Here is an 18,217-nt window from a genome sequence, read left to right on the forward strand (position 1 = left end):
GGATTAGCACCTAATGACCCGTCTCCAGAAACATGGTTGGTCGAAACAAATGAGGAGCAGTAAAGTTAAACCCCCAGAATTCACAATTTGTAACATTTAAACTAGCTCGTAGCTTAAAACAACCTTGACACAATCTGTAATTAATGCTGATCGGTAGTGATTTCGTTATTGTTATGAATTATATCACAACCTAGAACCGATTTTTTTGTACAAAAAAAAGGCCGGCCAGCTACCTCTCTCTTTGTTTACAAGAATCTGACTATGGAGATTCTAAAGAACCCTCCCACTCACCCAAAGCCCCTCCTACTCACCCTTAGCCCATCCCACTCACCATAAGCCCCTCCCAATCACAGACCAGGCAAACTAATGGTGTGATCCAGATGGCTCGGACACCAGCCTTCCAAGTTGGAATTGTGATGTAATTTCCGGTCTCGGAGCACTTATAGCGTTCCCGTTCGACTTTGTGATTGTGTCATGAAATTATTCATTGTTTATTGTTAGCTACATTAGCCTCTTTAGCAAACCAGCTCACAAACAAACAACATAACTTTACATTGTAAAAAAATATAATATGGTATTATAAATATAAATTGGTCACCGGAATAAACTAGCAATGTAATCAAGTGTGTAAGAGCATTTAAAATCTAAACAAATACAAAGAAAATAAATCTCTTCACGGGTGCAGCCAATTTTGTTGAGAGCGTCATCATTGCTCTTGGTCTACCCACAGAATTCCGAGAGATGAAGACAAAATTGGGGGCGTGCCTCTGAGGAATGCTGCAAGAAACCTGGGAGAATTCCCGACTTCCGACTTGGAAGGCTGCCGTCCGAGGAATCTGGAACACACCATGAGCTACGCTAGTTCGCAACACGTTGTTCTCAGTTAGAGAGGACAGAACATTGTTTTTTATTCTGACAGTCTCCCGCTTACTAAAAATGCAAGTTCAGAACCCAGCTGTACGTACGGAGTCGTATGTATCGTATGTACGACCGGGCATGCGCCCAACACCTCTTTCAGGTCAACGATTCTGATGAAGGGAATCAGATTGGATGCAGTCACATCCTGACCCAAACCATGTGACACGCCTCAGGAGGTGAGGCGATATCCCACAATGCAACGGTTTCCTCAGCTGTGGCTCTTGACGCGGTGTAGACTCTTGTAGCTCTGCTAATGCCAGCCTGTTGTGCGGGGTCTGTATACAGGAAAACAGGATTACGTTGTCATGCCTTCTGCAACATGTTTGTCCTGGATGATGCGTTTCAGCCCACCAGGTGCTGAAATAACCTGAGAGATCTGGGGAGTGCACTTTGCCCCCCTGGGTTTGTCTTTTAACAGCCAGGGCTGCTGCTGCAGGAGTAAACGCACAAGTGCTAAGCATTGACTATTACATTTGCATTCCCTGTATACAACAAAGAGAGCTAGGATGCTAGATGCTACACGATGCTAAGTACTTTTTTATGATGAGTGCGTACATTAAGTGTCATCATTTCATTAAGTGTTCATCAAGTTAATCAGGTGTATTTAATAAACATCCGGCCCAAGTATTTATCAATTAGCTTGTTTTTATATCATGGCTAGGCCTGCCAGTGGTGTGCTTCTTGCAACCACACTTTGGTTGGAAATACAAAAGGTGTTTTGTGCTAAAAGTATACCAGCAGTACGACCTATGAGCCTCTCCGGGTGTCAGTGAGAACAAGAAGAAAGAAAAGAGTCCCATCACAAGCGGCGCCGGGGGAGCGTAGGCAGGTGATGGCGCTACAACTGCACCCTCGCCACGTCAAGCTGCATTAGTATCAGAGGAACCGGAGGAGCGGAACGGGAGGTGAACGGTTCAGTAGTCAAGTGCAGCTGAGCCTTCACCGGGCCGAGGGGGAGGAGGGAGGAGAGACGAGACAGAAAGAAAGGGGGCGAGATGAGGATAGAGGACAGATGAGAGGAAGAGGAGGGAGAGGAGGCACAGGGGCAGGAAGAGGAGATGAGAGATGGAGAGAGGGGAGAGGAGGAACGGATGTGAGATGAGGGAACGAACATGAAGGAAGAAGCGGAGGTCGGTTTAGGGGATAAGCGAGCGAGAGTTGTCCCATAAAGCTGTGCATCTTAATAATAATATCCCTCACTGCCTATTTATAAGTCAATATAAAGGAACATTCTCTTACATTTTCTGCGCGCTATGGAAGGCTCAAAGTGCCGCATTGAGCCGAAAGTAAAGGACAGGGAATAAAGTGTCTCACTTCCATGAAATTGGGGCACACCACTAAAAAAAACCTTTTGTAGGAACATTCAGCTGTCTTAAAAATCCACCCGTGGCATTATAAGTGCTCCATGCCTCTTCTGGCAGCTATTAAGACTTAAAGGCTAATTGTGAGCTGTCAGCTCCGCCCGCCCGTCTAATACAGCCACCGCGCCGAACCGGAACAGAACAGACCCGCACACAGAACAAAACGCAACCAGGGAATGAAACACACCCGCTATATGCTGCAGAGAACGAGAGAGAGAGAGTGAGAGAGAGAGAGAGAGAGAGAGAGAGAGAGAGAGAGGCAAAACGAAAGGTCAAGCAAGAGGGAGGGAGGTAAGGTGGTGTTGGACCCCTCTCCCTCCTGCAGAGACAGACTTTAGCCTTGGCTGACTAACTTGCCTCTAAGTGCCGCAGAGTCCCGCCCTCCCCCCAACCCCCCCCCCCCCCTCCCCCCCCCTCCCCCCCCCCCACCCCTGAGGACAGGAGGCAGAATGAGAACTTACTGTTCAAGCAGTGAGTGAGGGGAAGGGAAAGAGTGGCGATGTAATCAAGCAGTTAAAAAGAACCCTGATGAGGCAATTCAAAACGAGCTGGCTTTATGAGGGAGGCATTATTTTGTTTGTGTGTGTGTTTGTGTGTAGTGTGTGTGTGTGTGTGTGTGCGTGTGTTGGTGTTTGTATGTGTGTGCAGCCATGTAGCCGTGTAAGCATGTGCGCGGGCTAGCGTGCATGTGTGTGCCTGTATAGCTGAGTGTGCATGCGTGTGCCATGCTCTCACGTGTGTGTCAGTGAGTGTGTGCGTGCTTTATGAGCAGCATCCGTCTGTAGCCCGGCCCCCCCACTCAGCATCTCCCTCCATGTGGACCGCGGCTCTCCCGATAATACATTATTTTATTACACACATCGTTGGCTCTGGGCCCCAGCGAGACCCGGCTCCTGAGACACGAGGCTCCTTCTGCCATCGCCAGACACCCATGTTGTTAAGGACGTATGAATATTTTATGGGGCGGTGGGATGCGTCCGGGTCGTCAGCGCCGAACTGGGGAGTAATCGTGAGAGATTGACACCCGCCCCGCCAAGTGTGAGTGTCTGCCTGGATTGACTTGTCCAATCACAACATGGTTTTAACGTTGGCTTTTTCATCCGCCTCGGTCACGCGGCGTGCCTCCATTCACCAAAGCAAGCTGGGGGAGAGAAACTACAGAAATAAACATAACAATCTAATCACCTGAGCTGCATCTCAGACGGTGAACGCTTGAGAGATGGCATGCTGGGTAGGCATCGAATCCCACCTCTAAGAACAAGCGTTGCTTACCTAATGAGGAAACAGGTGAAAGGATCACATTCCGGTAGCAACGTGAATGCCCTGACCCAAAAGAGAGGTCTCTAAGATGAATCACTAATGCTGGGCCACCCTTTTCTCTCTATATATTATTTATATTTATATGTATTCTATGTATGTTTCTGTTTTGCGGTGCAGTGATGTCTGACTCCTGCCTCTCTCTTCCTGAACCCCCGGCTCAGAGCTGTCTGTTGCCAAAACGCTAAGCTCTGATTTATAGAAGGTGGTAACACTGAATATCTGAAATGTGGCATAAACTGATGCTACGCTCAGGTTATGCCTATTTTTATTATTTATATTAACACATGGGCCAGCCTTGTTCTAACAGGTTTTAACCGGCTCACCGTTTGTTGACATTGTTCATTGCGAAGCAAGCAACTAGGGGATCCCCCAGAGGGTCAAGGGTTTATCACAGCCAGGAAATAATTGATCACCAGGGAAAGCCAGGCCAGGCATGTCAGCATGGCAATGCACGAGAAGACGGAGCAGAGTTTCCAGCAGAGCCGTGCACACAGAGAACAGACACAACAACCTGCCGTCTTGCACAGCACATGACAGGGCAGGTAAAGTGTGTCAGTCCTGAAGTAGGTCTGACTACTTTTAGAACCGCTGGACTACATTAGAAGGAACACGGGAGAGAGCACCAAGGTATGTCACAAAAAAAAAAGAAAACCTGAAACTAAGATCGCACAGATTGCTATCATTTATCAATAATTCACACATCCAAGGCATAGATTCTACGCTGCATTTGCAGTGCCACGCAACACACCCCCACCTCGCCGGATTAGAGAAGAAGACGCCAAGAGATAAAAAAACACAAGATTTGAGAAATCAAAGCTGTCTAAAGTGTGCCAGTGAGTAAAACAGACTTCCTGGAGAGAGGAGGTGCTTCCATCCCAGCTCACATTAGATGTTGAAATATTCATGGGCCGGGTGTGTGGATCAATGGGCCGCTCTGACTGCATGCCACTGACATTCCTCAGGAAATTTCTTCATTTGGAGGGCCGGGTCGATACCTCATTACGGCCGCTCCACACCGTCTCGTGTCTGCTGGCCCGGTCCGACACGGCCCCGCGATACCCCTGCCTCCACACACACACAACACACAGGTCTTATCTTCTCCATCACACACATGCACGCACGCACACACGCAGACATACGCACATACGCACACACACCAATACACACACACACAAATGGCCATGCTGGGAACAGCGTCCAGCGGAACAATGGACAATGCCTCCTCCCGCCATGATTGTTCCTCGCCCCCTCCTCCTGATTCTCTTCCTCACCACCTCCTCTTCCTCTTTCTTTTTATCTGAAGAGTTGGTTCAATAGAACGTATGCAGTGAGATGCAGGGAACGGGGGAGGGGGGGGTTGGGGAAGGGGGGGTAATCAATAGTCGTAGTATGGATCAATGCCTAAATACAGGCTCACACACGGTGGGGACAAAGAAGGGGAAAAGCGAGATCAATATCCTAGCTGCCTTTTGCATAGTATGGCAAGTTAGCAGTCAGAGCAATCAAGAAAGGGAGAGAAGTATTAGAGAGGGATGTACAGCCAAATAAATCTATTAGATTCAATGCAGAATGCGTGCCGGGACTTAATTACGAGGTGTCGGGAGAAAGCTGAACGTATTTGTACGTAGCGCCGGTCCTCCGAGTGTCTCTGTAGAGGCGGACGTGGGCGATGACATGTGGTGAGAGCCTATGGCAAGAAGCTTGAGGGACACAAGCGTCAGAGGAGAAGAACTTAATCCCCTCTGATTCATTCCCTGCAAAGGATCCTCAAGCTACGTATGGTGCACTCGAAAAACTGGCGCCTTGAAGCTCGAAAGACTCCAAAGAGTATGGGTTTCTCTTGACAATCCGGCCACTACTTTTTCACTCGAACCATGAAGCGGCATCCGACCTAATCGTTAGGGCCATCAGTGCCATCATTTGGGTGTCAAGTGGATGTGATGCGTGTCAAACTGAATTCCAATCAGTAGGGGAACAATTTAATGCTAATCTCTAATAATTACATACGAGGCAAAAGACACAAGCCCGACAGATCGAGGCGCACAAATCAAAACCGAGGCTTGGTTTAGACAGTGGGGGAAAAACTAGGCATAGTTGCCCACTGAAAGGATCCAGTGAGATTCTGTTCACTCTTGCAGGGACATGAGGCTCTGAGGAGCTGTTGTTGTTGTTGTTCTTTGGGAAGTACCTTAACTTGCTTAATGTTGCCGACAGTACAAAGAGACGCTAAGGGACGAGCAGAGATGAGAAGGGGAAAGGAGGGATGAGGGTAAAATAGATTAGAAAAGAGGAGAAAAGAGGCGAAGAGAAACGAAGGGAGGCCTATTAAGGTAATGAATACAAACTGAGCCAAAGCCCACCTGCAGGGTGCTTGAGGTGTGAAGAATCAACTATTACCCCGGCAACGCAAATAAACAGCCGTCTAATGTTTAGAAGGAAAAAAAACGTTTCTAATTAGTAATTACGTGGTTCACAACAAGAGAGCAATCGTGCAGCTCCATTGTCTTCATGCAGTCTTAGGGTGGCTTGCTGGGACACAAGCTCTGGCTGCAATGGAAGTGGCAGGCGGAGAGACCAGTGTCTCCACATCGCAACCAGCTCGCCACTGCCACAGTGAATTAGTCAGCCTCTCCAGCATCTCTGTACTCGCACTCTACCTGCTGATGGAGCGCCAGACTTTGATATCACCCTAACAGGGAATCAAACAACGAAGAGGGACTTTTCATCTTTGCGTGCGTGTGTGGCTGCGTGCGTGCCTACGTGCATGCGCACCACTGTGTACGTATTAGGTCTATGTTACGGCGTAAATAAGACTGGGTAGGTGTGTGTGTGCATGACAAGAATCAGAGAAAGAGAGAGCAAAATGGGAGGGAGAGTGAGAGGGAGCCATTGATGTTCCTTGCTGATCAAATGACTTGCGCCTCCCCAAGAGCAGACACAGACCCTCGCAGGGTCACATGTCTGCTAACGAGTAGCATCCTATCAGAGGGGCTGTCCCCATCAGACACAGCCAAGGGGTGCGATTCAGCGACGCCCAGGCCGCCACACACACCTTTCCTTTGGTACCCACTCCACCAGCTCTCCATCCTCCTTCATCCTATTCCTCTCTTCTCTTTCTCTCTCTCTCTCTCTTTGTATCAAGTCCTCTGATCTCCACTGGCACACAATACAGAGGGACGACAAGAGACTCATTCTGTGCAAATGATTCAGGGATAATTGCGACAAGCCTGCTGCCACCATCGCCATAGAGATGTGGTGTCAGTGAGTGATCGTTTGGTATCAGTTATCCCCTCCTCCACAGCGATGATTGTTTTAAGTCACTGACTGGCGCCGGAGCCTTTTGACACTTCTTCGTGTCTTCTAACTGAGAACACGGGAGGAAAGGAGGGTGGATACTGCTCGCCTTATGAGGAGCTACTTGCTGCAACAGAGACGATGTGGCGTTAAGTGAGAGAACAGGATGAGGAGGGAGGCGTCGTGGAGACCACCCCCCCTCCCTTCTCCCCCCTGCTCCATCAGCGGCTGTTCCTGTCTTCCTGTAACATGAAATTACACAGTGAGAAATCCTCCTTTACACTCTCTAACCCTTTCTCCCACCCACCTCGTCTCTCTCACCCTATCTTTCTCTTTCTGTTTTATAGAATGCAGTGTCCCTCTCACTCTCTCTCCCTCTCACTCTCTCTCCCTCTCTCTCTCTCTCTCTCTCTTTTTTTTTTTGCTCTCTCTTTCCCTATCTCTCTCTCTCTCTCTCTCTCTCTGTTTTATAGAATGCAGTCAGTCCACTGGGGGCAATTTTGGCTACCTCTCCAGGGAAATTACTTTTTGTAGTTGCTATAGAAAAGGCAGTTTGCGAACCGCTTTATCAAGCATCTTGGTTCCAATAACAAGAAGCATCTTGAAGTCAGCAAGAAACATTGCTTCTACATAACCTTAAAGCCTGTTTTCTACTAAGTGGCACCAATGGAAAGGTAACATTGGTAAGAGGAAGAAGTGGAAGTGTGTGTGACAATGGCTTTGTGTGTGTGGGGCTTTGACTGTGTGAATGTGTGTGTGTGTGTGTGTGTGTGTGTGTGTGTGTGTGTGTGTGTGTGTGTGTGTGTGTGTGTGTGTGTGTGTGTGTGTGTGTGTGTGTGTGTGTGTGTGTGTGTGTGTGTGAGCGTGTCTGTGTGTGAGCATGTCTGTTTGTGTGAGTGTGTCTATGTGCGTTTGAGCGTGTCTGTGTGTGTGCGTATGTGTGTGTGCATGTGTGTGCGTGTGTGTGAGCGTGGCTATATGTGGGTGTGTGAGTGTGTCTGTTTGTGTGTGAGTGTATCTGTGTGTGTGTGTGCGAGTGTGCCTGTGTGTGTGTGTGTGTGTGTGTGTGTGTGTGTGTGTGTGTGTGTGTGTGTGTGTGTGTGTGTGTGTGTGTGTGTGTGTGAGTGTGTTTGTGTGTGTGAGTGTGTTTGTGTGCGTGTGAATGTGTCTGTGTGTGTGAGTGTGTCTGTGTGTGTGTGTGTGTGTGTGTGTGTGTGTGTGTGTGTGTGTGTATGTGTGTGTGAGAGTGTCTATGTGTGTTTGAGCGTGTCTGTGTGTGTGTGAGCCTCGCTCTGTGTGTCAGCGGCGCTACACACTGGTTGAGTAGTGGAGCTGCGCCTTGCTTGGCCTGATGAATAATTTCTGCACTGAGCGCGCTGTGGTGTGTCTGGTGCAGCCTGACTGCACCACACCGCCTACATTTGCATTCAACAGACACACGTACGCGCACACACACCCTCATACCAATGCACATTGGCACATACTCACACCTACTCACACATACTACACAATCCCATTCACACATGTAAACACAGGAACGCACACATGTGCAGATGTGCACGCACACACACACACACACACACACACACGCACAAACACACACACAAACACACACGTGCATGCGCACATGCATACACGCACGCATACACCAGTATATCAATGCCTGTTGTACTGTACCACCTCCCTACAGCATCCAATCCAGACAGCTGCTTTCCTGTGTGGAGCAATGCAACAAGCGTCTCCGATCCTTAAAGCAACAGTACCTTCTTATTATCAAATCCAATTACAGATTCCAGGGAAAAGCAACAAACAATCATCCACAGTGAAAGCCACGCCAGTTTTAACACCGTGACACTCAAAAGGTGTGCCATCTGAAATCCTCTTGGAGTTTGGCTTCTCTGGAACGTGATTAGCGACTAGAATGGGATTTTAAGCTCCGGTTCAGAACGGTGAAGTGGGGGTGCTGAAAAGGCAGCCCGGAATCGGTGGGAGTGGGCATGCTGATGTGTTGACCTCTAATGGCGGCGAAATCAAAGCAGATAAGAGTTTGCAGGACCGCTGGAGAGGAGCCAGGGGCCAGCTGAGATGAATGTTAACTACAACATGCATCCGTTACCCAGCCATGTCGATTAGGGGTGCAATCTTGACTTTAGATACTGGACTGCTGTTTAATTTGTGACATAAAAAAAATCTGTTCGCTGTTGTGGTCATTGGTGTCTGTTACTGTCGAGGCCATTGGTGTCGATAAAATATCGACTTTATAAAAAATAAATAAACAAGGGGATGTTTTGAAAGTTGGACCCAGATACTTTTGCAGTGCTATTGTCAAAAACCACAATACATGTCTTAGTATCTTAGGGAGTAAATGTCTTCCATATAGCTATCTAGATGGGAGGAGACGGGATCTATCCATGCATGATATGTCACCACAATATTATTGTCTATAGAAAGTCATTAGAAAAGAGGAGAAATAGTAATTCAGTCATTAGTAATTCAGTTGACACAGATTTGGAGCCATTCAATGGCCAATTAGGCAGCCTCAAATTAAACCACCAGTTATACTCTTGGGTGGGAAAATTCTATGACATAAAGTCAGCAGAGACCACGTACATTTACAGCTGCATCCTGTGCAACTCACTACAAACAACACACGTATAACACAGTCAACCTGCCAGACACCTTTCAGCTCCCAATGAGCAATTTCCCTAAACATAATGCATGCATTAATAATTTACTGCGTTTAACAACTGGTCTACAAAGGCAACGCTAAGTCGCCAAATTAAAAAAATGGATCATGAACTTAATTTAAAAGGGACTGCAGAACCCCTAGACTACCCCCCTCCCACACTCCAAAAAAACCAAGCTAGGTATCAGTAAGCCACGCTCTTAAACAATGGGGGTAGCCCACTACCGGAGCCACCAAGAGGTCCGCAGGATACACCGGCGTATCCCAAATAATCAAGCAGATCCAACCCTCCACACTTCCAGCCATGTGAGCCAGAGTAGCAGACAGCTCGCGTCATGAAGTGGCTCCGGCAGCAAGCCCCTCCGGTCGCCGCCAATCACCGCGTACCGGCGCCGGGTAAATGTACTCACGGTCCTGAGGAACTGTATCTCATCCTCTCCTTCCCCGCCTTCAGTCATGGCTGATGAAGAGCCTCTTCGGAGACTCTGGAAGCCTCCACTGTCGGCTCGCAGCACAGCGCGGCTGCTCCTCTCTCTCTGGTCTTGTCGATATTAGCATATAGAGCTAATCCACGGCGAATGTAAAAGGGGGAGCCGGAGCAAAAAAAACTACTGCAGCCCAGTCACTCACGCTCGCTCACTGGCGACTGCCCGGAGGAGGCTGTGTGTGTGTGTGTGTGTGTGTGTGTGTGTGTGTGTGTGTGTGTGTGTGTGTGTGTGTGTGTGTGTGTGTGTGTGTGTGTGTGTGTGTGTGTGTGTGTGTGTGTGTGTGTGTGTGTGTGTGTGTGTGTGTGTGTGTGTGTGTGTGTGTGTGCGCGTGTGTGTGTGTGAGAGCATCGCTGAGATGCTGCTGCTGGAGCAAAAGGGGGACGGTGTGTTGATCTCGAGCAGGGTCGTGCGGTGGGAGAAGCACGCCGGTGGGGTCTATGGTCTCAGTCTCCACTCGATATACATGACATGTTGAAGAAATTACTTTATCAGATCTTTTGAGATGTGATTAAACTGATGTTTACCCATGTGAGAGAGTTTCTGTGTGTGTGTTTCTCTGTGTGTGTGTGTGTGTGTGTGTGTGTGTGTGTGTGTGTGTGTGTGTGTGTGTGTGTGTGTGTGTGTGTGTGTGTGTGTGTGTGTGTGTGTGTGTGTGTGTGTGTGTGTGTGTGCGCGTGCGTGCGTGTGTGTTTGTGTGTGTGTTATGTTCTCCTAGTAAACCGGGGGGATCTTTTAGGAAATGCCAATTCGAGCATTCCATCCTCCTGATCTTCTCCAGGGAAAGCAAAGACATTCCAGTACGTTCCTCAGTTCAGCACCCTGGTCAGCTCCAGTCACGTGCTTGTTGTTAACCAAGCGTTAATGACATCCCATCATACGGATCATTTGATCAGGATTTCTTAATTCGCATCATCTTGCGGTTGTCTGCCATGTATTGTTTTCGACCCATCCAATCCGAAAAGCGCCAAAGAAGAGTATTGACTAGAATTTAGTAGCCTACAGACCACGTATGGTGCTATACATTGATGACACGTTCTTAATAGATTTATTTAAATGATGATAGCTGACTGTGGTAAATGAAATATCTCCACCAATGTCTTACAAAACATACATACAAAAAGGTCCGAAAGTGGATCCTATCATCGCCTTTCTCTCATGAACCCACGATATATTCTACGTAGTACGCTAGTTGCACTGTGAGGTCCGTGTGTCCAATGTATTCAATGTGTGCATCTTTGTTTTTGTTATTGTATTCTGCAGGTTATATTTATTCTACGGTATGTCGTATATCATAATATAATTGATTCAAATGAGCATTCATTTAAAATGAAAAAAATGTTTGATGCAGTAGATATATATTATTATCAAATGCTGCCCTCTAGTGTTCAAAGACTATGTAAACCAGAGTAAAAAAAATAGGTTTATTTATTATTATTATATTCCATTGATTATTATTTATCATTTAGTTACGAGTGTTTCATATTGTTGTATTATTTTCCAAAATAACAATAGTTGCCAACTTTGAGCAAGTAAAGGAGACACTTTGACTAAATGAACGCACTTTTCACTTGTCGTCTGTATTTTTTTTATTCATTCATTTATTCGTTTTTCTATTATTTTTCTCTCCCCATCGCATTTGTGTGAATTTGAGACAACCGCCACCTCCCTGATAGCTCCACAGGTCAAGATGCCCACAAGAGGAAAGGAACACTCATGGGATCTATGGGACTCCCACTTCAGCTAAATGTGCCTGGAATATATAAAGGCGTATGCCCACTTACATGGCCCACTCTGCACGTGTCTGATCAAGTATTTTTTTAGGAACTCCAAACATAGAAGTGATCTGTAAAGCAAAGAATAGAAAAAAGCAACACCTGTACTACCCCAGTCTGCCACCAGTTCCCCACCTCACCTGCGCGTCAACGCTTGTGCGCAGTAGCCGAAAAGGGGAGCAAGCATGATTGGCAGCGTGTTGTTTTATGGGCTTTATCCATTAGCCCGGTATTTGTTGTCGGGTCGATCCTCAGGTTGGTTGCTTGGTTTTGCACTTGTGGGTTTCTATTCTTAACATATATGTTCAACTTTTGGTGGAGTTCAGAACAGATTAGCTAACAGCAGCACATGAGCCGTGATGGAGTGTTGTCATGGGTGTGATGTAATTGAGAGTTATTTCAGTGATGACCATAGGGTCTGAGCAGTGCTTTCGCTTTATATTCAAGCAGGTTTTATCTGTTAGGCGGTGGCTGGTATCGCATTGCGTTCTCTGCTCGTCTATATTTAGAAGCATTAGCAGCTCCTGCATGTTTCTCCATTACAAACTTAGTAGTGTAGTTGCATCAAATAGCACGTGTGAATTTTTCGGTCGAAGGCCGGTTGAATTATATAATTCGTGTGTTTTAGCAACCAATGATGTTGACTTTTACGACCAAAAATAACAGAGTGTGTGTCTATATGCAGTCAGTGTCTCTTTATTTTATGTGGCCGATACTTGCCTGTGTAGGCCTAGGCCACTGTTTAAACGTGGTCCAAATATTGTGAACAATGTATTTCCTATATGAAGAATAATTACTCTCACATTTTCCTGCTTTTTACCTTCCAGAAATCACAAAACCTGGTATTTCCGGGTCTTGTATCACTGGCAAGCAGGCGTGTGAAGACCCTGATGTGCCACCAAGCAGCAGTATGAAGGGGGAAAAACAGGAATATGCACAGGAAGACCAGGGGTATCAAAGTACGACCATAAATGGAGAACAGCCCAAAACTGGGCTACATGGAAAACTTGAGATGGCAGAAAAGATGCAGAGTGTAGGGACGGTCAAAGAAATGCCCTTGGACCATTGGGATCTCCCGCTCCGACACACGCAAGTGAAAACACACCTACACCACCAGGTCTTTGATCTGAATCTGAATGAAGTCAAGCCAGCCCAGACCTCAAGCTCGGCGCAGCACCCCGATGCGTTGATGGAGGATACCTCGACTCGAGTCATTACAGAAGGCCGTACCGTTCCAGTTGAATCAACACCTACTGGCCTTGAGGAGCCTGAGGTCCCAGAAGTCCAGGCGCCGTTTCCAATCCGGGAATGCTGGGATGGATACCCAGAAAACATGTTAGATAGAACGGAGAAGTGTGTGTTGGACCTACGGTCCCTGCTCTCAGACGTTCAGAACCACAGCGCCGACGAGCGGCAGGAGGAGACGGAGCCAGAGGAGAGCTGGGGTCCCCAGACCTGTTGGCACATACCCACAGGTCCAGGCCTGGCAGACGTGGCTCACTGCCCGCTGTTGGAGTTCCCCTCCATGAGCTACTACCCCCCATGCCAGCACACACAGCCTTTAGAGGGTGAGCTAAACATGTCGTTTCATTTGTGGTTTTGTAGCAATAACTGTATTTTGTTCCACATTTGTTTCATCTCAATCTTTGTTTAAAGGGGGAATGTGTAAAATGCTGTACCGTCATGTCTCTTGTTGGAGAAGTGTACTCAGTGTTGAAATAAAAATAATGCTTAGTTAAGGTGAAGCTAGAGATAATAGCTGAGATTAAATTTTATACTAGAATCATGTTAATCCCAATAAATTCAATCCCCTCCGCATATGAAATGTAATGTACTAATGACTGCACATTCCACAATGACTTTTGTACTAAAAGGAAAATTAAAGTAATACTTCACCCTTGGTTTATGTGTGTACCTGCCTTCTCCCACAGTGGTTTGGAGAGTCTGGGAGGAAGTGAACGCGGGCCACAAAACAGCAGTGGATCCTGTTCAGTGTGCCTCTTTTGACTTCAGCGTCATGTCCTACAACATCCTGTCCCAGGACCTTCTGGAGGCCCACCAGGAGCTGTACTCCCACTGTCCACTAGAGGGGCTGGACTGGAGCAACCGCTACCCACTGCTCCAACAGGAAATCCTTAAATGGTTGCCGGACGTATGTGGGGCTGAACCTTTTCATTAGTCATTTAATGATAAGTCATTTCAGAGCTACCATTTTGTTTTTAGGTCTAATTGGTGGGCAGCAAGCAACCGATGGTGCCGTTTATCCCTTGTGTAGATCATGTGTCTCCAAGAGGTCCAGGAGAACCACTACAAGGAGGAACTGCACCCCTTCCTCGCCGAGATAGGTCCGTCAGAGAGGCTGTCGTTTTGTAGTTTGTCGCTTTGTTGTTTTTTGGTAGGGTTTGGAAGAATTTGTTCATCGCAATTTACAGATCTATTGGTGGATAATGATTTAATTGTTGAATAAGTATTTGATCCTATTTTATTTGTTTGTGCATGTTTTTAAATCAAGGTGGTTTCAGTTTTGAGACAAAATGGCTCAATTCTTATCAATTCTTATAAAATGCTTTATCAGTCGATAAACAAATGTCAAGGCCCCTGGTTGACAAAGTGAACATAATGCCATAAAACCATTCATCTCTCGGACCACAGGCTATAAATGTGTGTACAAGCGGCGAACTGGGACCAAGACGGATGGCTGTGCTACCTGTTACCGCGGCGACCGCTTCTCTGAGGTCTCAGCCACCAGTCTGGAGTTCTTCCGGCCAGAATCGGAGCTCCTGGACCGGGACAACGTGGGCATTGCTCTGCTGCTCCAGCCCGTCCTCCCCTCGGGGTCGTCTGAGGGGCCCATCAAAGCCCCTTCATGCATCTGCGTGGCCAACACTCACCTGCTGTTCAACCCCCGGAGGGGCGACGTGAAGCTGGCCCAGCTGGCCATCATGCTGGCAGAGATCCACGCCCTGGTCAAGGCCAGCAAGAGCAGAGGTCAGCGATGCAGTGCCATCTTGTGCGGGGACTTCAACGCTGTTCCCCGTATGCCCCTGTATCAGCTCATCACCTCGGGCCAGCTCCACTACCACGGCCTCCCTGCCTGGATGGTGAGGAGAACACTTTATAGAGTTGTATGATACCGGTATCAGTATCCTCCGATACTGTCTAATATGCGGCGAGAATGAGCGTATCGTGCGTTTGAGCTACTAGTAGTTCCAATGCTAGATGCTGTATCGGTATATACGCTGCTATCGGCCGAGACCCAAGTTCAGGAGTCAGTATCTCTAACACTAACCCTGATGACAGTGGCGTACCGTGGGGTTTAAGTCAGGGCCTTCAGTAACGAACTCCACCAACGGCCAACCCCCAAACACTCACAAATTGCACACAAATTTCATATTAGGTGCCAACACAGCCACTATATGCGCTACTGCATAACATCCACAACAAGACAGTTGATCTTCAGCAACAACAACAGCGCACACGCACTAGACTTTGCATTACCGCAGAGCTAGAGTAATGCAGCATCACTATCAGATCTTTCCTTATGTCACTCCGCAACCAGATTGCACGTCACACACATGACACAAAAACAAGTGTTCACAGTTATTGTTATTTTCACCGGATGCTTTCGCAACTTCAACGGATGTAGTTGCACTCTGTAAAGTGCCGCACAAAACCTTTCACCGGCCTGGGTCAGCCCATCCAGCTTTGGTGTATGTCTTCCTCTTGAAATTAAATCTGTCTTCTCTCAAAACGATCGCCTTGAAAAGGCAAACGAAGGAGATCAGAAACAGGATCGCTAGGTGCTGTGAAGGCGGTGGCCATAGTAGTTCACTATCAACTCTGTACCGCCAACGATTCAAAATTCGCTGATGACATCACCGGGGGCCAGCGCCGGCATATTGCTGGGCCCTGGGGCCGTTCTATTACTACACATCAACATTTGATTGGCTGATTACACATGTCAGTCAACTTTATTAACCAATGGGAGGTGGCAGCTTTAGCGAAAGGCTAGCAATACTTTTAGTGCTGGTCCATGTAACCAAGCTGTGATGCGTTATTCAGCTGAGCTCAGCCTTACAAAAAATAAACGGTTTTCCTTCTGGAATTATGTTGTAAGTACTGAAAAAAATATGGAATTAAGATGCGTTCAGACACAAATTAATGTAATTTTAAAAAAAAGAATGTATGTATATATATTATTTAGATTTTGACAGGGCCAGCAGAGAAGGCCCTGCTGGCCCTGAAGGCCCACTACTGCCTAATGATCAATGCTATCATGGTACTCCCAACACCCGGAAAATAGTCCCATATGAATGAATAGCGTCCATGAAGGAACTTATTTTTCTAACTTTGCTTTGTGTGTGGTAGGTGTCTGGTGTGGAGGATCTGTCGTACAAAGCCAATCCCTACACACTTTATGCCCCGCTGTGGCACAGCTCCCTGGGGGTCACAGGCATGTGCCAGTACACTCCCAGCCAGGATGAGTGTGAACACCACAACAACAAAGACGGTGTGTCTTTTCGTGAACTCTGTAGAACACAACACTGGATCGTGATTCATCCTGTTGATACTCTAATTGAACAACTTATTCTTGTTGATGGCGGGCGGAAATGTCAGTTTCTAACTTGCTTGAATTTGTAATCCCTGTTCAGGCAAGCTTCAATACAGCCATGCCTTTCTTCTGCAGCTGCGTCTCTGCCAAGCTGCGTGTGTGAGGCCTGCTGACCTGATATTCATTCCTGACGTGACTGACAATACCCCAGGTCTGACCAGTCACTGACTTCTCTTAAACAGAATCACGTGTATTATCATCTCCTCCTTTGTAATCACTACGTTTCTCCCCCTGCCCACCCCCATTTTATTTTCCATAGTTAACTCTGAGATGAACTTCCCTCACGCTCCAAGGTAGGTTGAGAAAACAATGTCCAAAAACGTCCATGATCTATAGATAAATGCTGTGTGTTTAGTGTTGTAAAAATGTATTAAAACGATAATGGTAAACGGATGAGGTATGATGCATCTACTCTACCCCAGCATGGGTCCCACCATCTGCCACGGGCTGGGCCTGAGCTCCGTCTACCAGCACGTCCTCCCAGGTTTGGGCCAACCAGAGGTCACCACCCTGCACTCTGAAGCAGGCGCCACAGTCGACTACATCTTCTACACCCCCAGACGGGACCCTCCATCAGGCCATCCAAAAGGTGCTCTTCCATGTGAATTATAACGGCTTCCGTAGTTGTCATCATCTTGAGCAACTATTCGAAAAAATATACTGAAAGTGTAAATCGATATGGAGGGTAATAATAACAGTTAATTGAGATTTGTTCGTTTTTTTCAGGTTTTGGATCGCTTCTCGGCGGAAGCCTTGAGCTGACTGGCTATCTCTCCCTTCTGTCTGAGGCGGACCTGTGGTCCATGGCGGGCCTGCCCAATCAGCATTTCCCCTCGGACCATCTCAGCCTCTTGGCCAGATTCAAGGCCTGGTAGTAATGCTGGCACCACAGCAGGAGGAAGCATGCTGGAGGGAATATGGTTCCAATATATTGTTTTGCTTCAAAGGGCCTGGAGGGGTATACCTCTCCTTCTCTTACAGATGTTTTATTTTTTTAATAATGTTTTCTAGTTTTCTACAAGTTCATACTATTGCATGATTTAATTTCTGAGACCTTGATTTATTTGCTTTTAGTTCCCCCAGTTTATATGGTTATATATATATATATATATATATATATATTAAAAAAAACATTATTCATTTCGTTTTTTGGGGGAATTCATACGGTTTTCTTTCATTAATGTTAATTCACTACTTAGATGCAAGCAAATGTAAATTGTATCAAAGGAAAAAAATAAAGGGTTTGCATGTATCTGCTACCATTCAATGGATCAGTCTTTATTGAATCACCCCTAGACATACTTAAACGGCATGTCTAGGGCTGTCTTCCTCCTAATTAACGTGTGTGTGTGTGTGTGTGTGTGATGAGGATTTGGCCCTTGTCTCTTAGCAGTAGCATGATGAGGCAGGTGGCTCAGTGTTCACGTTTTGAAGTAATTCACCCTTTTAATGCCAACTAAGCATGAAAAGCAAACATTAAACCTACATTGTTTCGGTATGTGTGGGCATGAATGAATACTGAATTACCACGATGGAGTGTAATGTCTGTCTGTCCTAAGGAGGCCCCTCTCTGGGAGCTTTGTCTGTACATTATGGAGTAGAATGTCCACTAATGTGTTCGGTCCTTTGAGAATCCTGTATGAAACCTGCACATCACACTGAGTGGCTTTCAGACCCTTTTTTCAAACCATCTCTCAATTTCAAGGTTCACTGGAATAATTTAATTTGGATACAATAAATGTGTACACCATTGTTTGCTGCTATCT

General features: G+C 46.8%; 1 protein-coding gene across 2 annotated transcripts; it reads left to right on the forward strand.

Annotated features, from left to right (window-relative positions):
* The first annotated feature begins 11,969 nt into the window (after positions 1-11,969).
* Positions 11,970-17,736, forward strand: angel1 (angel homolog 1 (Drosophila)). Of its 2 annotated transcripts, none has more exons than XM_056591380.1 (10): positions 11,970-12,094; positions 12,667-13,407; positions 13,771-13,991; positions 14,115-14,184; positions 14,492-14,940; positions 16,208-16,349; positions 16,492-16,602; positions 16,711-16,744; positions 16,874-17,040; positions 17,178-17,736. In XM_056591380.1, the coding sequence occupies exons 1-10, from the start codon at positions 12,025-12,027 to the stop codon at positions 17,324-17,326; spliced, it is 2,154 nt and encodes a 717-aa protein (XP_056447355.1). In that variant the 5' UTR covers positions 11,970-12,024; the 3' UTR covers positions 17,327-17,736. The 2 variants fall into 2 exon arrangements, with proteins under 2 accessions (XP_056447355.1, XP_056447354.1); XM_056591379.1 differs by having other exon boundaries at positions 12,085-12,117.
* Positions 17,737-18,217: the final 481 nt, after the last annotated feature.

This window comes from Gadus chalcogrammus, chromosome 5 (genome assembly GCF_026213295.1).
Source record: "Gadus chalcogrammus isolate NIFS_2021 chromosome 5, NIFS_Gcha_1.0, whole genome shotgun sequence".
Lineage (NCBI taxonomy): Eukaryota > Metazoa > Chordata > Actinopteri > Gadiformes > Gadidae > Gadus > Gadus chalcogrammus.